A 22,836-nucleotide genomic window follows, 5' to 3' on the forward strand; every position below is an offset into this window, starting at 1 on the left:
AACTAACAAGTTCAAGCAAAATATAAAAAAAATCAAAATTTGTAAAGAACAGATTGATAAACTTTTAAAATAAAATCATAAAACAAAATGCCAATACTTACAGGAGGACATGCATGATTACATGTATAGGTTTTTGTATAAAGGAATGCACAACCATCTTAAATTAAAGCATATACGGTAAAACATAAACCAAACTAAAAGAAAAAAAATATAAGCAAAATCTGCTGTAAATAGCATAACAAAAATGGACTTATAGGAAACTATGAAGAATAGACACACAACTATGTTATGTGTGAGGGGATCAACGATAGCTTTGTTCACAATGTGTAGGAATGATCATGGTATAGCTAGCTATAAACAATCACTTAGGATAAAAATTACAACATTTTCTTTGACTTATCTATATGATACTTGTAAAAAGAGAAATATTGTACAAGCATACATGTTCCATATTCAAAAGGCATTGCACATAAAGTAAAATTGTAAATAGGACAAAATGAAAGTTTTCAAATAAAACCTAAACTGCATGTACTGTTTGATACTTGATCTGACCCAACTGTTTCAATTGGTAAGTACTGTAAGCTATTCTTAACATGGAATGAATCACAAAGTTCGCTACATTCATAAAGATATCTTAAATTTTCAGAGAGCATAGACATAGCTGTCAAGATATAGAAAGATGTACAGAACAGCCTATAACACAGACTGAGCTCTGATTCCTGACCACTGTGTACCGGTACACAGACAGTTAGCTGCTGCCTGGTCAGTCATTGTAACCCCACTTGGCTTTCTGGGCATTCACATCACATCGCAATATGGATGCAAAACAAATGCCTAAAATCTGAAAACAAAAAGAAAATCATGAGAGATAATAATCTATTTTCAACCAAACAATATAGTATATGACTAAATTTGTAATTTTGTTTAACTTTGTAGAATGTGTTAGACATGTTACTTACTAAAAGATCTATGTCTTAAAAAGTGACATACTAGCATATCTATGGTATTCTAACACATTTATGACATATCAACAAGATGTTGGTATTGTAAAAGTTAAATCTATGCTTAGTGGAGAAAAATGTGATATTCTGACATATCTACTCTAATCAAAATCAGTGATATATCTTTGAAACAGTAACAGATACTGTCATATCTTTGTTGATACAGATCTCTGTTTATGTAAGATAAGACACTGACAGACATGTCTACTATACATGTACTCTAAGTGACATACTGACAGGGCTGTGTTTTTCTATACAATTGATATATCTATGTCATTTTATGCCAGTGACTGACAGGTCTATTTCATTTTGTACCACTGACAAACTAACAGGTCTATGACATTTTACACCACTAACACTTACAGGTCTATGCCATTTCATACCACTGACATACTGACAGGTCTATGTCATTTTATGCCACTGACATACTGACAGGTCTATGTCATTTGATACCACTGACAGGGATCTGTTATCTAATATGACTGGCAGGTCTATGTCATTTTATACCACTGACATACTGACAGGTCTATGCCATTTTATACCACTGACATACTGACAGGTCTATGTCATTTGATACCACTGACAGGGATCTGTTATCTAAAATGACTCGCAGGTCTATGTCATTTATGCCACTGACATGTCTATGTCATTTATGCCACTGACAAGTCTTTGTCATTTTATTTATTATTTTATACCACTAACAGGTCTATGCCATTTATACAACTGACAAGTCTATGACATTTTATACCACTGACAGGTCTATGTCATTTAAAACCACTGAAAGACCGTTAGGTCTATGACATTTTATACCACTGACAGGTCTATGTCTTTATACAACTGACAAGTCTATAACATTTTATACCACTGACAGCTACATGACATTTTATACCACTGACAGCTATATGACATTTTATACCACTGGCAGGTTATGTCATTTATACCACTGAAAAGTCTATGTCATTTTAAATAATTGGCATACTGACCTGCACAACAGCTATACCAACTGCTATTGCTGCCACAGGGATCAAGTTTGTCTCCAACCATTTTTCCCCCAGGGAAATACAGCCTTCCGTGTAAATCTTGTTCTCTCTGTCTGCATTCTACAAAACATCAAACACTAGAAATACATCTATTCATATACTGAACATAGACCAGCAAGTGTAATTCAACATCTAAAAATATCCTTTTGTAGAGTGCAATCATCTTTGTCTAGTACTTACATTGATCATTTTAAATCCACAGTGGTGGTTCTTGATAAGATCCTGGAATACAGACAGTCAAACAGATTAAGACACTGGAATACAGACAGTCAAACAGATTAAGACAATTGTCATTGTTGTTCATTGAGGAAGATTTTCCCAGACCTTGAAATAGTTTTGGTGTCAAGTATTTAATGAAGCAACTGTTACTAACTGGTGTTCTAGAGTAATTTCAGTAGACAGTAAGTAATGTTTTAGTGTTTTAGTTGACTGCTACTGAGGTACATTGTATTTAAATGTTCTGTTAGTAAAACTACTACTTTATACTGATGTTTTCAGGTAAAGTCAGCAGACTGGTTTTAGTTGTATGAGTACACTGCAACTAGTGTTTAACATTAGATATTATTACCTAATCAAAGGGATTTTGTTGATTTATTACAGTTAAATATTTTCTTCTATTTTGTATGTGTATTCAGATTTGAAAGTGATCTATTGACTGTCGGTCAATAGACTGCGATCTATTGGACTGGCAACATATTTTAGAAAAAGTTTAATTGCTACAAGATTAAAAGATACCGGTAAGTTTATTATGTTTATTTTACTATTGTTCTTAAAATTTTAGGTCATCTTGGTATTGATTAACAATGACCTGAATGCATAATGGTATGAAAACCTTATGTTATTTATAATTGTGAAGACAAAATACAAAAACAGAATTAAGTAATAAAACAATTATTTAATGCCTGAACAGTCAATAGTATACAGTTGTTGACTGGGGTCGAGGGAAACAGTTGATCTGTCGGACCGGCTCGTAAACTGTTCATTCAGACTATGGTTACTAACTGAGATAATAAAGTGTTTTAGTGTTCATTCAGACTATGGTTACTAACTGAGATAATAAAGTGTTTTAGTGTTCATTCAGACTATGATTACTTACTGAGATGATAAAGTGTTTTAGTGTTCATTCAGTCTATGGTTACTTAATGAGATGATAAAGTAGTTTAGTGTTCATTCAGTCTATGGTTACTTACTGTGATGATAAAGTGTTTTAGTGTTCATTCAGACTATGGTTACTTACTGTGATGATAAAGTGTTTTAGTGTTCATTCAGTCTATGGTTACTTAATGAGATGATAAAGTAGTTTAGTGTTCATTCAGACTATGATTACTTACTGAGATGATAAAGTGTTTAAGTGTTCATTCAGACTATGGTTACTTACTGAGATAATAAAGTGTTTTAGTGTTCATTCAGTGGAATGTTACCAGTACTTACCAACGTAATCTAGTATTTAAGAGTTTAATCAGTTGAGACTGAGGTGTTTAAGTGTTTAATCTGCTGACTGTTACTTACTGAGGTGTTCATGTGCTTTAGGATTAAATCAGTTGATTGTTACTTACTGAAATGTTTTAGTGTTTAATCAGCTGTTACTCACTGAGATGTTCTAGAGTTTAATCAGTTGACAGTTACTTACTGAGGTGTTCTCGTGTTTAATCAGCTGTTACTCACTGAGATGTTCTAGTGTTTAATCAGTTGACTGTTACTTTCTGAGGTGTTCATGTGCTTTAGGATTAAATCGGTTGACTGATACTTACAGAAGTGTTTTAGAGTTTAATCAGTTGACTGTTACTTTCTGAGGTGTTTTAGTGTTTAATCAGTTGCCTGTTACTTACTGAGGTGTTCTTGAGTATCGGTGTTTAATCAGTAGTTACCTCCTGATGTGTTATAGTGTTTCTGTATGTAATCAGTTGACTGTTCATTACTGAGGGGTTCTTGTGTATCGGGGTTTAATCAGTAGTTACTTCCTGAAGTGTTATAGTGTTTCTGTATGTAATTAACTGACTGTTACTTACTGCGGGGTTCTTATGTATCAGTGTTTAATCAGTAGTTACTTCCTGGTCTGTTACAGTGTTTCTGTATGTAATCAGTTGACTGTTACTTACTGTGGTGGTTGACTGTTAACTACTGAGGGGTTCTTGTGTATCAGTGTTTAATCAGTAGTTACTTCCTGATGTGTTACAGTGTTTCTGTATGTAATCAGTTGACTGTTACTTACTGTGGTGGGCTTGCAGCATGAGAATGGTACACCACATGCCTCAATGCTGCCTTGGGAGGAGCAGTTGAAATAGCGGTTCAGTTCCCAGTCTGCATAGCTGTTTACCCCACAACAGTGTAGCTGAAATACAACATCATTATTTATTGTTACTCTTGAATTTTATATTGTACAGTAATTAATGTCATAAAGTACACATTTTTTTGGTCGTTGCCATTATTTACATTATTTAGGCTATGATTGCCTCCTTATGAAGAAGAATTCTGTATCAAGACAGACTTTTAGGAAAGGCCTAATTTTAGAACTAAAATATTTGGATTTTCTTTACTAATTAAATGTTAATTTGTGGCAAAAAAAATCATATATGTCATTGGCAGATCTAATGGTGAATTTATTGACCCCACAGCCTCCTCTCTCTCTCTCTCTCTCTCTCTCTCTCTCTCTCTCTCTCTCTCTCTCTCTCTCTCTCTCTCTCTCTCTCTCTCTCTCATCAACTAAGGACATTGTTTACCCAATCCTGCTGGACCCAGTCTATCAGGTTCTGTAAATCCAAGTCTTCCCTGTAATTGATGATCATATTCTTCACCTGGGACTCAATCTGATTCTTTATCTGGATCAAATAAAATTTAGTCATCACTTTTTAGCAGGCCATTTCAATATCTTCTAAAAATCTAATTTTAAACTAAAGGGTATATCTGAATTGCATTGAATATTTAACTGTACAAGAATTAGAACCACTGTAATTCTTTGAAAAGATATATATTAAAATATTTATTTAAATTCCAATGAATGATAACTGCTTACCCAGTCTTTGTATGCAAAAGCCAGAACACCAAAGAGAAGTTCCACAGCAAAAATCAGGCCAACTGACACAGAAAACTAAAAATAGAAGAACAATTAAAATACAATACATGCAACGAGAATTTTTTTTTTACCAGAAATCTTAGACTATATGCTGATGCATATCCCCAAGAACTACAAGTGGACCTTTATAGGCTGTATCCACATGAAGGATTCATTTCATTAAAGTCATGTCAGGAAGTCAAGTCCCAAATAGGAGTTTTAATTACCGGTATTATAATCATTTTAAACATTCAGTACCAAAGTATTGTTAAAATCCTTTAGGATACTCTAAACAGGGAAATATTACAGACAGGGCGAAACTGTTTGCAAGTGTAGAAGGGCGAAAATTACCCTGTATACAATACATTTCATTAAAGAAATACACATTAAGCGGGAGCAATTTTCATAGAATTAAATTTTACATAATCAATAATTTCATATAATAACACTGACCAAATACTCTGAAAAATACTTTACACACAAATTATCAAAAGTCTTAAATATATTTGAATTTCAAGTTTAAATTTTTCTATTTTGCCAGCCAAATGTACTGATCTAAAAATCTGGAGAACCTTTCAATCAATCAATTGATTTTCAGGATGTGACAACTTGAAAATCAATAAACAGCATTAAAGTTTAAAAGGTTTAAAAGGAAAATGCAGGTCAAAGTCATATGGGTTTCAAGATGAACAATGTCCTAACCGGCTGCAAGATTTCTCAATCAATGTGACAACAATTTGAGAATCGGATTCTTTTATCTATAGAGATGTGTCTCAGAAAAAGACAAAATCAATCTTCCATTCAGGCAATTACTCATTGCAAGCTTATTCACCCATTAGAAAGTCAGCTATTGAATATCATCTAAAAGCTAGAAACACCAGTACTCTCACCCAAAAGATTATAATTATTTCTTAGAATAAGAAGGGACTTTAAAGAAAAATGAGTGGTAGTGGCCTTGACTTTTAACATACAAGAATCATTCAAGGATAATAATTTCAATTCTTTTTTGGTGTGACTTTTTGAAATATTTTATGTTCAATTTTGACAGCTGCGCCAAGTATAAACAATACCTGCCTCCTAACCACAAGTTTACATTTTACTGATTAGTTGCTGGAACAGAGTAACCTAAAGAAATTATTCAGCTATAAAACTATTTGGCAGTACATGTATTTGCCATAGATAATTACTTTTCAGTTCTATTGTTGTTTACTTTACAGTTATATAGTACCGGGTATATTTGGGTGCATGCAATTAACAAATTCACATCATAAAAGTCATTGAGCGAATAAAAAAGGAAAAATCTCATATTATTTTTATGATGATTTTTAAAATGATTAAAATTTACTTGTATATGGATATATGCCTATATGGCCGAGTGGTTAGAGCCATGGCTGCTCTCTGCCAGGAGTGTAGGTTCTAGAGGTTGTGAGTTCAAAGCCATTCAAGCAATTCAAGTGTATTTTCAAAAAGATTATATAGGAAATTGCATTCTCTAGTATTTTGCAGAAATGCCTGGTAAGGTATCCTAATTTTTTGCAAGAAAGCTTGTCAGAGTAGTAGTAAACCATTAACAAATTCCTGGAAAATGTTATGTAAAATTGGGGAACGTGTCGTCTGACCTTAAAATACTTTTAAAAAAATAAGCCGATGGGACTTGTAAAACACTTTGACATATCCATCGTATTTGAGATATCTGTGTTCAAGTTATCGAAGATCATTGGTACATCGTATCGTAGTCAGTCATACCGTGGTAATACTTTCATACTAATAAGATAAATTTAATTGTAAACATGTTAAATGAGAAGTTTATTTCTTTTAAGGAAAACTCATGACTTTTCCGTATCTAAATTAAAGTCTGGGATGACAAGAAAATATGTTACAATTCACCCTTGAGATGGGGAAAATGCTATAAGTAGTAATAAAGACACAAGGTCAATAAAAGCATTAACTCCCTTCTCTTTTAATCTGAGCAGGTATGCTGACTTACAAACATGAGGAGACATGTGTTTTCCCTGAGGGCACCAATACATCCACAAAAACCAATGACAAACATCACTCCTCCACTGATGATGAAGATGAGGGCAGGGTCAAGGGTCACTGTGGTTATCTTGCCAATGTTGGAGAACATGTCTTTTTCTGTCCAGGCCCAAAGCCCTATTCCACAAATCCCTGCACCAACAAGCTGTGAAAAAATACATGTTACACCACCAACAGTTTTAAATGATAAATACCGGTACATGTAAAAGGTATTAAGCATATAACTTAGTCATTTATGTTATTGGTCTATCAAAGAACAAAGTCAATTTGAATGTACAAGTAAATGCCGTAAAAATGTTATTTTAACGTTAAAGAACAATCATAATTAAAATTGAAGCAAAATCTTAATTAAATAAAATATTGTTATTAAATAAATCAAACTTGTTGAGGTTCATGTGCATTGTTTTATTCATCAAAAATACAATATAATTAGATGAATTATGTCTCATAATCTAAAGGGAATAAACCCATTTTAAAGATAACCTGTTTAACTGTGTTCTAATGTTAAGAATTTGATTTCCTAACACAATGTTCCTGGTACAAAATTTCCTGTAACTAACTATGCATAGCTAGAAATATTCATAGTGTTTGAACCTGTCTTCCTTTCCAGATTAAAAGTATATCACATTCAAATATTTCTAACAAAAGTACCCACAAAGAACTCGATCTTTATTGATCGATCATAAAACACTGTTTTGATATCCCCTTGACAATTTTTTCACTGAGAAGACTGTTCCATTTAAATCTTTCGATACACACTATATAGATTAAAAATTTTATCTCACAAGATTTATAATGTATTTATAGTACCGGTATATCATTATCGCAATATGAGATATATGAGAAAAAGAAATGCAACAATTTTATGGTCTAAGAATCTTAAATTATATTAGGATTTGCATTATAAGATAGTTTGTCCTCTGCAATTATCAAATAAAAAGATATGATCTATATCAATAGGAAAGGAAATGATTTATCCAATATACATGTACACAATAAACATGTAATCTGGGGTGCATATATATACATGTTCTATGAATTTTAAATCTTCAGATATTATTTATTGTTATCTTTAGAACACTTTGCCTACCAAGGCTGTAATTCTGGAAAATATTCTGTCTTTTTAAAAGTGTGGATGTTCAATATGAAATAGCCTAGTAATATGGAACCATCGGACTTCTTATAAAATGTAACATAGTTTCAAATCTTGTAGAAAAGGGAGCATTAATTATGAATTTATTTTATCTATGCATTATCTTAATATTGACTGTTTTACATTGTAGTTGAATGAATAAATTTATCAGTACACATAAACTGTCTGTGCACAGGCACTGTCTCTTGATACTCTTCGTATTCAGGTCAACTCTAATATAAATTACATAAACTGATTTTTTCTACTTAAAACTTTTATATGTGATATATTGCATGCCATCAATGTGTTATTAATCATTTTTGTTCCATAAGACATGTCAAACCATTGTGAAATCAGTAAAAATCATAAAGATTTCTCTAATACAAACTTTTAAATGATTAACTGTTTATTAGTAATTGTTCAAATAAAACATGTCCCAATAGGGCATCTCAGGACATTTTCAGAACTCTTAATTCAGGGTCTTTTGGTAGTGTCTTATGCTTCAGTATGTATTATTTTTACATGTACTAGCTAAATGTACTCCTTTTATCAAGTACTCCAATGCGAGGATAATACAGAGAGAGAGAGAGAGAGAGAGAGAGAGAGAGAGAGAGAGAGAGAGAGAGAGAGAGAGAGAGAGAGATAATTTTTTTGAATTAAGATCTACGTTACACATATAAAACATATAAAATGATTTAGTTTTTTTAAGGGGTTATAATTGCATAATTACCCAGAATAGAACATTAAATCCAAACATCAAATATTTCATACAACAGCTGACTTCCGACTTCTCCTTTCGAATTCCTCGACCTTTCGTCTTTCTATTCTTATGCTTTTCCATGATTTTGGTGATCAGACTGAACTCCACAGGCGAATACAATAGATTTTTGTGAAAGAAAACCTACATGATCATTATTTTGTGACAGTTCATTGTGCGGTGCCTAGATATATCGTACATAGGCTTATTCGAGTCCAGCCACAAATTCCATTATAGTAGACTGCGCGAAAGATTCTAATAAAAGTTGAATATACTCGTTTATTGCTTCTATCTGATTATCTCTTTTTATAAATATGTACACTAAGAGCAAAAATGAAACTTAATAAATCAAAGTATTGAGAGTACTGATGGTCTTCTGGCGACTGAAGAAAGCAGTGATGGAAACTGATAAATTCATGTAAAGAGGTAGGGCCTATATGCTTAGCGCACTTAGCCTAGTTTACGATTTAGCTGCAATATCACGCTTTTGCAGACATGAGAGATTTTTAATATTATACAATATTCATATTTTTTAAATTATTTTTCTTTAAAGCGGCATGATAAAATTCGAACAATTTCCTACCTCTTATGTTAACCAACTTTTAAGATGATTCAATTAATTCAAAATGCAGTTTTATACTCGGCACAATGAGATTTCAAACTTGAAGCACTCTTTACCAAAAATGGGTAGCCATTAGAAAAATTAATGGTTTAATTTGTAATTCTGATAAAACACATTGGTATTTAAGAAAAGGAAGGACACTGGCTTGTCTTACACTAAATGTTGATTTTTCTGACCCTGTACAGAAACTCAACACTTCACCAAAATAAAGTATTAATGCAAGTAATCCCAACACCTTGACAACAAATTGCTCACCGCTTTATAGTACCTTCAGTAATTTGATTAGGTGTGTATACGTAGTTACCCATTCCAATTTAAGGTATACCTAACTCACTACATCAAGAACACTTCACAACAATACGTCAGTGACAAGATGGAGATTTAAATTAATGATTTGTTATTCATGAGTTCGTATCCATGTGGAACTTTTGTCCATATTTACTAAATTATACTTTTGAAAATAATAATTTAATTAAAAACTGGATATTTTTTTTTGGCCATTTGACATATATACTTCTTATGAATCATGCCATCTATCATAATCAAGTAATTTTCTGATGATTTGACATATTATTTCAAGTTGTAGTGAGCCACCTTAAAGGTTTGAAACATGCAACTTTACATGGAGATTTAACTGTTTAATTTTCCTCATTGTTTTCTTTTTTAAATTTCTTTTGATGTATTTATTGTAAAATGATTTGGCTGTAATTCTAAAACAATATATATTTATCTTTTAAAATACGTTTAATTATTATATCATTTAGTATTTTTTATTTAAGGCGAGAGCTGTTGCAATGATATAGCCCTCTCCAAATCATTTGCAATTGGCGCTTCTGAAAGTATATAAAGAGCTAAATTATCACTATATACTAGTACATTTTTCGTGATTTTTTAATCATTATTTTGTTTTCGATGAAATATAGCAAACAAATTAAAAACCAATTTACATTTATGTGTTAATTATACTTGCATACAGATATTTAGACTACGATTGTCATTAAGTTCCATGATCTTATTATGCAAAGCTTCTGTACCTCCATCAAATATTGTTCATATTGATACTATTCAATTATTCAATAATATTCATATAGATACTATTTAATTACTTGGCCACCAAATTTAAACATCCTCAAATCTTTACTCCTTCAAAAAAAATTGTTGTCATTAATATTTTTCCATTTTTATTGTTTACAATGCTTTAGTAATGTATTTCTAATGGCCAACCAACATTTGAATGGCAATCGTACAGTTATTTGTTATGTAAACAAGACTAGCTCGTGCCATGTTTTTTTTTATATTGGTTCAATATATCGAAAAATGTTCTTTTACAAGCTGGCATAAATAAGCAGTTTCTATCATTTGTCATATTCATTTTAGGTCTAAAGGTGGAATTTACAGTAACACGAAACAAGGAGGAGTTGAATGTTCCTAAGTGTAGGTTAGATTTACTGAAAAATCATTTGTACCCAATGCTGTCAATCAGTGGAATTCAATCAATATAGAAGCCAGGACAGCCACCTCAATCAATTTGTTTTGAAAACATATGCCTAATGTTACGGAACCGCATATTTATTTTTCTTTTGGTAAAATGTGTACCGGCCAACATAAATCATACAAAGCCGAGACACAATTGTGTATTGTGTTTATGCTAGATTTAGTCAATAGTACTACTTGTGTATTGTGTTTATGCTAGATTCAGTCAATAGTACTACTTGTGTATTGTGTTTATGCTAGATTTAGTCAATAGTACTACTTACTTACTTTTTTTATGGCAACGACAACCTTTACCTATTAACAAAAGCATTTTTGCTTCTGTGCAAAAGTTTATAGACTTTTAAAATTTATATATTTTTATAAGTCTTATAAGTCTTGCAATACTTTCTTGAGCTTAAACACATTTTAACTAAATTTGTATTAAATTATCATGCTACAATTAAACGATAAATCTACACAAGAAATCAACGTGTTATCTTTTATTCTTAAAATGTCCGTTTTGTTTGGTACCAAAGTATGACAGCCATTGCTGTTGTTTAAGCGGAAGCGGGTGTAAAAATGAGACGTCCTTCTGTTGGTGGTAACGATCTAGTGGCAGTGTCGTCTGCATCTTAATCGGAGTCCGGAATTCGCCATTTTGTAGAACAGGACTAAGGTTAATTTTGTATAGTGTAGTCTTATAGATCATTCTGTCATAGCTGTAATGCTCGTCCACCATTTGTCCGGTATGACCGATCAAGGTCACGAGGTCAAGGTTGCCATCTCCATCTACGTCACCGATGGCAGCTACAGTATCAAGACACCAATGTGATCAATATGGTTATCAATATTCAATGCTTGTATTTTTATGTGGCACAATAGACCTACTGTGAGATTTGACAGCGTCTTCTAATACTTACACGTGGTTCTATCTTCTGGAATCAACACGGCACAATAATTTACACTTTCATTTCTAACGCCAGCTTTCCAGTTTATTCTTGGATCTGCATAAAAAAGAGTTTTAAAATTGTCATTCAATAATTTACAGTTAAGGAGTTTAAATGCTCAAGAAATTATCCATCTTATCTACCTTAAACAAAATAAAATGATTTTCAGTCATAAGATATATCATAAATCGTTAGACAGTGCTCTTCATCTTAAAGAGATAAATATATACCCAGTAGTCTAAAAAAAAATGACCACAATAATATGTGCTGATCTATATTTTTTTCGGGGGTGGGTGGGGTGGTCTTACGGAATATTTTAATTCGCTGGGGGGGGGGGGGTGGTAAAATTACTATTTAATTTTAAGAAATTTGAATTCACACACCATGCATCTAGATCCGTGCATAGAGAAGAACATTTGTACCGCCCCTTGAGACAAAAAAGCGATATATTGCACATATGCCTTCGTACCATCGTGTAACTATCGGTAAATCTAAAACAAAACTTTATGAATGAAATTCCATTGGTTCTTGGCACAGAACTGAGAGGAGATACTCACGGTACTCGTATTCTATTGGGGGCGTTTCCATTATTTTGATGGGCGTGTCGGCCGTCGATCTGTCCATCATAAAAATTTCCGATTTAATGTCGACCCCGGCATTGCACCGGAAATGATATTTCATGAAATCTTTATATTCCATGGAATCTACAAAATACAAGAACAATTATTTAAAGTGCAAAAACTACAATTGTTCGACAATACGAAAACGGCAATATTAAACTTATACTGTTAAGAATACGTGGTTTGTCCTACCGTCATTATTTGGAAGTATGGAAATCTGAAGGAAAAAAAACCATTTGTTTGTGTTTATTAACAATAGATGATGTTTGTAATGACAAATTTAGAGCGTCTTATATGTAAGTATGTAGAAAATATAATTTGTATGGGTGTTACTTACATTCCTCTGCACCCCGACACCGTGGATTTCTCCCGTGACGTCTTGGTACACGTGCGCACCACGCCCCTTCATCTTGTACAGATAAATGTCTCTGTGGGGTTCGGTAGTTTGAATGGTCAAGTCTGAGGACATCTCAAAATTCCTCAGGCCAGCCCGCCATATTACACTCCCGTCCTTCCCGCTCAATATCACTTTCTGGAATAAAAGATTAAGATTAAAAAGACAGAAGCATGATGGATGTTTTATTACAGGTGGACAAAACTGAGGTTTGGTGACGTCACCTGTGAGGCATTGTACATTGGCCAAGCGCCTGTGCTCCAGTGAACCATGAAATCTAATACGTCATCTTCATCAAAGTATCCCGGAGCAGGCGTACTATAGAAGAGTAGATCAAATGAAACAATAGAATGCATGTGCATTGATATCAAAATACATGAGTATACATATACTGTAGATTCGAGAAATTGATATCCACGTAAAATCGTGGAAATAGCCTTCCCGGATTTTACAATCTCTTCAACATTTTTTTTTCGAGAGTTTAGAACAATAAGAAAAAGGGGATTAAAGTTCCGCGTTCGCGATTTTATATTCTCACGACTTGATACAAAACAGCGGAATCGCAGAATTAAGTACTCGCGTAATATAAGGAATTTACAGCATAAATGCATATAAATTCAGATTATAAAGGGTTTCCTCCTGCTGTTTGCTCCAGTTATCGTTCATTACCTGTAAGATTCCATTCCCGGGAATTCGGCTTTCCATTTGGACTTCATGGTTTTACCGTCCAGCAGCATCACGATTCCATCGTAAGCCGACATCACGATGTCGTCCACTCCGTCACGGTCGATATCCGTCATCAGGGGCGGGACCATCACGCCCTTCGTCACGCCCCTACACACAAAATAAAATCACATCCTATTTAAGAGGCTGCATGGTCAACGAATTACCCATTACGAGGGTCAATCAAAAAATACGAAGACTTTTGTCATAGCTATGTTACTTAACGTCATATCATTACTAAATTTGGTAGACATAATTTAGCAATATTTTCAGACAATTTGCAAGAAAAAAAGTTAATAAATTTCTTTATTTCTAAGAATTATTTATAATTTAATCCTGCAAAAATGAGGTCACGGCGCACGGTCAAAATGTGTGTTATGTCAACAATAAACCATATAATGTTGAAAGTATTATCTCTATAAATTTGGCTTAAAACCAAATTATATTGAAACTTCAAATTTATTATAGTCATGATATTCTATGTACCAAATAATGATGGGATATATTGTTTTGTCGAACAGATATTAGCAACTAAAGTCAGATAGTCCTCTTTAGAATTGACTAAAAACATCGACGTCGCCTGACGTCACGGCGCAACGAGAAGTACAAATAAAATGGATTTAACTCAGGAAAAAGCCGATACAAGCTGTGAAAATGCTCAATTGTGCAAAAAATAAGTCAACAATTATTTGCAAGTTTGTGTTTAACTGTAATAAATTTTGTGGGGGTGGTGGTCATTGTATTTTGAATATAAAACAGTCCGAAAGAGAGTAGAATATCTGTAAATATTTGGTCATAAAAGAAGTAACGTCAACCGACGTTCAGGGTTATCCTTACTGTAAACTAAGATATACACGGTTAGAAAATGAAAACATTGAAGAACTAACTAATGATTCTCGAGCAAATGTGTGCAAATAATATGTTAAGTGGTTCAGTGCCATTTTAAATTGTAAGAAGAAAGGCACAAGAGACAAAGCAAGATATAAAGATGGGGTATATCTATAAATTGTGCATGTTTAATTTTGACGTCATGTTTTGAACGTTACCGTGCGCCGTGGTGACAAAACATGTTGTTTTTAAAAAGGGGTAACAAAAATACCCTTTCATCAAATGGACTAAAACTTCGCATATCAATAACATAAGTGTTTGTGCACAGATTAATCTGTTAAGTATGACTTTCGTGAAAAATATATGATAGACAGCCGCATTGTCTTCGTATTTTTTGATTGACCCTCGTACATCTATACCTTAAGATTTTAAATGTGATATATTCGGTCAAAAACTATTATTTAGTCAAGAAAACCCCCCCAAAAATATTTTACCTTTGAAAATTAAGCATACATAAAGCAAATAAGAGATAAATTAAGTACAACAATGGCATGGGCTATCCAGTCCTCTTCTGATATGATATTAGTTTGATAATATATAATTGTTATTGAATTTTTCGTAAAGTAACCGAAATAAATGGTATAAAAATTAACCGAGGTCTTTTAGAACGAGGTATATGTAATTTGATTGCCCAACTATAGTAAATGTACTTACGTGAATAACACTATGATGCCCGTGTCTGGATGTCTGTGGAGATGACTCCATTGGTCGTATGATCCCCTTGTATTCGGTACTTTGGCGTCCTTTGAGATCCCCATCACGTAACGATAAAAATCCGGCAACGAGATCATCATAAAATCCCCTGCAATGTTAAAAGATATCAATAATATATTCATATGAAGAAGAAATAGCATACCTTTAGAAACTATGATGAACAAATACAAAACAAGCAACTCCTCTAGTATTATTGTGCGTCTAAGTACCAATGAGGCGGGCTGAAGGAACTACCTACAACCTCATTACCTAATGAGAGTCTCGTTAAACATGTACATAAGCCTTGTTTGGACATTCAACGCCTACCCAACTATGCAGAAATTGTTTTTCTGGTGCCCAATCAATTGACTGGGAATAGTTAGTGTTTCAGATGCCCAACAAACAACTTACCGGGAATTGTTTCGCCCCCACTCCCCAGCAGGATGTACTGTGATCCGTCACTGTAGGTGTACATCACCGGACTCTGGTAACTCTCCTTGCTGTTGGGCATATCCAGAGAGCGCACCCCCATCCCCTCCCCCGTCCTACCGTCCAGCATGATCAGACGGCCGGACTCTCGGTCATGGTCCTAAATTAAATGGCAAGAGACTTTGTATTAGTAAAGGAATTTGACCAATTTGTTGAAAGACTTTTCTCCTTCATAAAAGGGGAACAAACAGGTAATTCGATCTTGTAAAGTTTATATCAGCGCTTCTTTTACCACCTTTTCTTCTATTTTAAAAGAAGGACAACTAAAAAACTTGCAGTTACTAGAATAATCAATTTGATTAATATCGGTAATATTCTAAATTTATTAATTTTTCTCATTCTTTATGGATCGGCAAATCTCTATTTTGACTGTGTAGGTTTTTATTCGTACGTTGGAATCTTTGGTTGGATTCCCACCATGCATGACCGCTATTTCTTTGACACCATCTCCATTAAAATCAGGCAAGGCCATTGGGTGATAAAAGTTCCAGGTATTGCTGAAAAATGCTGAACGAGCTTCCCAAAGTCGTTTTCCTTTGTAGAAAAAAAGAAATATATTTTTCATTTTCATAAGATTAAATATCTGAAAATTGACACGTAGATGGCAGAAGAAAATTATTAGGGAAAAAATCATTAATGGACAATAGTTATACCGTTCCTAACGTCTATAGCCTCCATGGTGGCGCTGCGGCCTCCGATGACACAGTCGGTGTTTCCGTCCAAATTGATATCAAAGTCTTCACAGTTGGTCAGTAAGGCGCCGGCTCGTGTAGGGATTTTCCATAGGACTTTTCCGTCATATCCCCTCATACCGATAAAAGTGCCGATACATGGGTAGGTTCTGCCTATAGAGATGTTTAAAAGAAATGTTTCTTTCTAAAAAAAACAAGTCTTATCATTCGTGATCTTCATTTTAAAACGAAGCCTTAGTAAATATTCTGCGATGTGTGTTTATTGTACACCATATTTTGTTCACAACCAGCAAGCCACTTCTATTGCGACAAATTGATATTAAACACTCCAATGAATACTAGTGCATGTTTCATGATACAAAAGTACGTCTTCATAGGCGTCGGAACGGGGGGGGGGGCTAGGGGGGGGGGGCTTAGCCCCCCCCCCCCACTTTTTTGGCAAAGTTATACTTAACCATTAGGCACATAGCATGATAGAGGGTTCAGCCCCCCTCCCCACTTTTTATCGGAGGAAAGATTATTGTACCTAAATTTACCTTGAAAGATTGAGAAGTTAGATTCAGAGGCATATTTTTAAGTGCTTCGTAACAAACGTACCCACACACCCTGTAGTGATGCATGAAAATTCTTGTTTAATATTGATGCGTAAAAAATTCGTTTAGAAATAGAAGTAAATTTAATCATTGCATACCAGTCGCCTTGCAAAATTTCCTCAAATCTGCGTTCATGTCGAGGCTTTCGATATTGGCGAGGTCAGCGGTGGCGGCGGCACCAAACACTATGTCCTGTAGGCCGTCCCCGTCAATGTCGATCAGTCGTATCACACACTCAGTGCCTAGAGAAAGGAGTAATGTAATAGTCAGTGCCTAGAGAAAGGAATAATGTAATAGGCAGTGCCTAGAGAGAGAAGTAAGGTAATAGGCAGTGCCTAGAGAAAGGAGTAATGTAATAGTCAGTGCCTAGAGAAAGGAATAATGTAATAGGCAGTGCCTAGAGAGAGAAGTAAGGTAATAGGCAGTGCCTAGAGAAAGGAGTAAGGTAATAGGCAGTGCCTAGAGAATGTAGTAATGTAACAGTCAGTGCCTAGAGAATGGAGCAATGTAGTCAGTGTCTAGTTAAAGAAGACACTAGAATAGTCAGTGCCTATAGAAGCAAGCAATGTGAAATAGTCAGTGCCTAGTGAAAAATTACAATGAAAGTGTCAGTCCCTTGAGAATTGGGTAAAGTGATAGTCAGTGTCTAGTAAAATATGACCAAGAAACACGCAATGAAATAGTCAGTGCCTAAAGATGGAAATAATGTAATAGTCAGTGCCTAGTAAAAAAACAATAAAATAGTCAGTGCCTAAAGAAACAAGCACTGAAATATTCAGAACCTAGTGAAAGAAGACAATAAATTAGTCAGTGTCTAGAGAAAGGAGGCAATGTAAAAGTCAGTGCCTAGTAAAGAAGGAAATGTAATTTTCAGTGTCTGGAGAAAACAAAAGAAGACATTGTTACAGTTAGTATAACAAAAAACGCAATGTGAAAATATGTGCATAGTAAAGAATGCAATGTTACAATGAGGGCTTAGAGAGAGGAGAGAATGTTATAGTCAGTTCCTACAGAATGAGAAAAGGGCATTTTTTTCAGCTAGTTCCTAGTAAGGGAGCAATGTAATAGTCAGTGCCTTGTTAAAAAAGGCAATGTTACAAGCAGTGCCTACTGTATTTGACAATGTATTAGTCAGTACAAGATAAAGGAATAAATGTTTCAACCAGTGCCTAGTAAAGAATGCGATGTTTTAATCAAGTCCTAAAGATAGAAAACAATGTTAAAGTCAGTGCCTAGTAAAAGGAGGCAATGTAATAGTCAGGGCCTTCAGAAAGTAAGCAATATCCAGTGCATAATAAGGAGGACAATATCATAGTCGGTACCTATAGAAATGTCACAGTAAGGCAATGTTACAGTACGTATAGTAAATGAGGCAATGTTACAGTCAGTGTGTACTGAATGAGGCAATTCAGGAATGCAGTGCTATACAGTTAGTGCCTTGTAAAAGGAAGTAATGCAATAGTCAATGCCTGTAGAAAGGGGGCAATGTAATAGTCTTTCTCTAGTGAAGAGGGACAAATGTTATGGTCAGATCTTAGAGAAAGAAGCTTGTGCTTAATGAAAGGAGGCGATGTGCCAAGAGAAAGAAAACAATGTCACATTCAGTGCTTAGCTATAGGAAGCAATATTTGGGCAGTGCATAGCATTGTAAAAGAGGAGATGTTACATTCTGTGTCAAATGAAAGAAGGTAATTTATATTCAGTGCCTTGATAAAGAAGACAATGTTACAGTGGGTGCCCAGAGAGAGGACACAATGTTACAGAGGGTGCCCAGAGAGAAGACACAATATTAAAGTGGGTGCCCAGAGAGAGGACACAATGTTACAGAGGGTGCCCAGAGAGAAGACACAATGTTACAGAGGGTGCCCAGAGAGAAGACACAATGTTACAGTGGGTGCCCAGAGAGAAGACACAATGTTACAGTGGGTGCCCAGAGAGAAGACACAATGTTACAGTGGGTGCCCAGAGAGAAGACACAATGTTACAGTGGGTGCCCAGAGAGAAGACACAATGTTACAGTGGGTGCCCAGAGAGAAGACACAATGTTACAGAGGGTGCCCAGAGAGAAGACACAATGTTACAGAGGGTGCCCAGAGAGAAGACACAATGTTTCAGAGGGTGCCCAGAGAGAAGATACAATGTTACAGTGGGTGCCCAGAGAGAAGACACAATGTTGCAGAGGGTGCCCAGAGAGAAGACACAATGTTACAGAGGGTGCCCAGAGAGAAGACACAATGTTACAGAGGGTGCCCAGAGAGAAGACACAATGTTACAGAGGGTGCCCAGAGAGAAGACACAATGTTTCAGAGGGTGCCCAGAGAGAAGATACAATGTTACAGTGGGTGCCCAGAGAGAAGACACAATGTTGCAGAGGGTGCCCAGAGAGAAGACACAATGTTACAGTGGGTGCCCGAGAGAAGACACAATGTTACACTCAGTGCCTTGCATTGTATTTTAACAAACATAGCCTTTTCATTTTATGACAAAATTTTATACATCCACCCATTACTTTTATAAGGTCCACAAAAAATAAATTTTCCAAAAGGATATCCAAAACATTGTCCGATTACTTTATACATTACAAAATCAAGGTACCAATAAAAGAGAGTAGAATTCTACACAATCATTGTTGACACGCCATAATTGGCATGAATCGCGTTGTATTTGTTCGTGGGGCATAAAACTAGTCTTACAACACGTGCACTCTACCTACCCAGAGCATCAAAAGTCACATTCCAGTCTGGTGTCGTTCGACGTCGATTGTCCGGAGCTATGGTCCCAATGGGTGGGGTGACGTCTTCTGTAGAACCTTGGGTAATCTTTATGTTTTCTGTCACAGAGGGCGGCAGGGTGGTCCTGGTGGGGTCGGGGCGATTTACTATGACGTAACACATGGCGGCGATCACCGCTAACAGTACTATGATGACTAATGCTCCGGCCACCAGGAACGGTCTGTGATAAGGTCGATTGTGGCGCCTCTGACGGAGGCTGATGTTGTACACCGGTCCGGAATCTTCATCAGAGTCCGAGACACTTCCGGAAACCAGGGGCACCCTGTCGTACTCTTTCTTAGACACTGAAATGAAAAGGAGACGAGATTGAAAACAATTTTTTGTACAAACTTGTAATTTTGAAAAGATTTCTTTACATGTACCTTAATTACGAGAAAAAACATATTAGTATACCCATGGTGATGATGATGATTAGCTTGTCCCACGTCTTACAAATCCGCCAGATTTTCCCTGGATTTGGTCATTATTATTCCTGAACGGTGTAATCATCACGTACTCCGAATCATAACGAACGATGCCTGATGTGACAGAGGCATAAAAACTTCAGACTAAATGTTTGCGTCTATAGTTAATGACTACTCTTCACTGTCCCCATGTTCTGAACACAATACGGGGTTCGACGGCTGATTTTCAATCTGTGACAAAGTTTATGGTGTGAAGTAGCCGCCAGGTTGTTCTAAGTGATAACGAAACGCCGCTGTGGTTCCTTGCACTGCAATACAGTGGGCATTTAAATAATCTATTCTCGATAGATAAACTTAACATAAATATAGAAAAGAAACAAACTTACATGTTGTGTCTTAACTACAGCGCATTTAAATGGCCAGCCACTTCCCTGTTCCAGGTTTCACAACACCCATTTATCTTTATGGTTTCGATTGTGTTTGACAGTTGGTCTTATCTAAAGCACTACACTTCGACAGAAGCTGTACTGAACCTATAGATGAACCGACAGCAGAGTCGATATTTGGTGACCGATCGTGTACGAACACATAAAGCGAAGTTCACAGCTCCAACATTGGTCACAGATCCGTGTCTAAAGGTTCACGATTTCGCTTTTTTATGCTTTATTGCATTCTGATTTTAATTACAAAGAGTCTCGCTCCGTTAAAGTCTGTAATGGGGTTTAATTTGACACCAACCCAAGATAAACTTCGACTCTCAATAAATCTACAAATCAACAAACGTGATTGAATGGTTCAATTTCTTATGCAAGTGTTGTCAAGTTAAAGTTGAGGGGGGTGATATGGTAATTCCGTCTATTCACCGTGCGCTTCATTCTAATGCGCTTCAGGGGATGGACCTGTTCACAATGTATCCAGTCTCCGGCACTGGGTACTCACTAAGTGGATACAGTGCTACAAAGCTTATCTAAATCCACGACCAGAAAACTATTATTAACGCATCGATTTTCAATTCTAATAACTAAAAGATAAGACGAGATCGCTACCCTAAATAGGATTTGCCGAAGTTTAATAATGGAATTAATGAAATCACGTTTTTTGTGCATTTCAAACAAATCTGACGGTATTCCTACATAAAACCGACAGACCTATAGATTTCCGATCACTCCGGGGTCGGCGAGTATTTAGTCTCCTTCTTCCTATTCTGTTCTGTGTCTGCTCCGTTCCATTCACTGGACCAGACATCACTCAGACGGTTCACACAGAGAGGCTGCGTCTCAGAAGACCCAGCACTATTGATGCCCCTTTGTACCATATAAAGAAAATTCAAGCACGGCAATTAACGAACTGTCTAATGTGATGAAATCCAAGAATTGCAGTGACACTATTTCTAAATGGGTCATGTGGCCTCTCATAACGTCTCGGTGAGGAAGGGGGTATAGTTTGATATGGTTTACACCTTCCTCCTGCTATCTTACAGGTGTTATCCTTGTATTTCTGATAAGGTAATTGATAAGACTTTATAAAGCACTACTGTCTTTACGTACTAAGCATGCACTTTGTGTTAAATTCCAAGAATAGACGATACCGATAGACAGTACTTGGACGTGTCGGTCGGATATTTCAATGTTTGTACAAATTTCCTCAAGTTTCAAACATCGTTACCAATAACTGAGTAACATCTCTGTAATCTGAACTGGATGTGTGATAGTTTTCTCTGCTCATCACCGTTTGTTTTTATGTTTTCTATAAATGTATTCTTGTTATTATGATTGAACATGTGAAATCTTGAATATCGAAGATCCAGGTAAAAAAAATTATAACATGTATCAATATTACATACATGATGTATTTGTAATTTTGCTAATACACCCCACCCCCTTCTGGGGGTTTATAGGACCGCCGATGTCCAAAAATAAACATTCTTTGCTTAATTACATAACATGGAAATCCAAGGAAATAATCCACAAGAGGACAAAATATTATTTTGTTAAAACAAGTACTGGATAATACATGCCGCACGAGCAACCATTGTATGGAATTAGAACAACGCTGTCTTAATATATATAATAAATTAATTTATTATACTTTCATGTTAAATACTGAAATCTGATTGGTTTAGACGCAGTTGATAATCCGTTCTATTACCCTCAGCGTTAGCAACACACTTAGCAACGGGTAACACAACGAATTGTTACATGCGCGTTAATTATACGCGTACGGTTCGTCGTGGAATTCACGTCATTTCTATATAAAAGCAGTAAAAAAATCTCTAAAATTAAGAAATTCAATATAATAAAATAAACAGTGCCTGCTTGAGAGGGTAACTGTTGAAATTGACATCCCTCGAAAATCATTGTCAACCTCCGCTTCGCGTTGGTTGACAATGGTTCTCTCTGGGTGTCAATTTCAACAGTTACCCTCCCAAACAGGCACTACTTATATAATGGTAAAGTTTAGAAAGGTAAGAAAATCTAGCCAGTTAAA

The 22,836-nt window shown here is 35.3% G+C and overlaps 2 protein-coding genes across 2 annotated transcripts; both read right to left on the reverse strand.

Annotated features, from left to right (window-relative positions):
- Positions 1-629: 629 nt before the first annotated feature.
- Positions 630-9,221, reverse strand: LOC105348958 (tetraspanin-5). The gene is made up of 8 exons (XM_011458583.4): positions 8,993-9,221; positions 7,081-7,275; positions 5,055-5,129; positions 4,762-4,860; positions 4,254-4,373; positions 2,222-2,263; positions 1,985-2,101; positions 630-841 (listed from the first exon to the last, which is right to left on the reverse strand). Exons 1-8 carry the CDS (start codon positions 9,101-9,103, stop codon positions 764-766), a joined length of 837 nt encoding a protein of 278 aa, XP_011456885.1. The 5' UTR covers positions 9,104-9,221; the 3' UTR covers positions 630-763.
- Positions 9,222-11,599: 2,378 nt separating this feature from the next.
- Positions 11,600-21,774, reverse strand: LOC105348959 (protein FAM234B). The gene is made up of 15 exons (XM_066066376.1): positions 20,736-21,774; positions 20,339-20,657; positions 19,867-20,229; positions 17,252-17,395; positions 16,522-16,713; positions 16,260-16,402; positions 15,791-15,968; positions 15,341-15,488; positions 13,745-13,909; positions 13,300-13,393; positions 13,019-13,213; positions 12,874-12,898; positions 12,619-12,765; positions 12,035-12,118; positions 11,600-11,921 (listed from the first exon to the last, which is right to left on the reverse strand). The coding sequence occupies exons 2-15, from the start codon at positions 20,340-20,342 to the stop codon at positions 11,608-11,610; spliced, it is 2,196 nt and encodes a 731-aa protein (XP_065922448.1). The 5' UTR covers positions 20,343-20,657; positions 20,736-21,774; the 3' UTR covers positions 11,600-11,607.
- Positions 21,775-22,836: the final 1,062 nt, after the last annotated feature.

This window comes from Magallana gigas, chromosome 7, assembly GCF_963853765.1.
Source record: "Magallana gigas chromosome 7, xbMagGiga1.1, whole genome shotgun sequence".
Classification (NCBI taxonomy): Eukaryota; Metazoa; Mollusca; class Bivalvia; order Ostreida; family Ostreidae; genus Magallana; species Magallana gigas.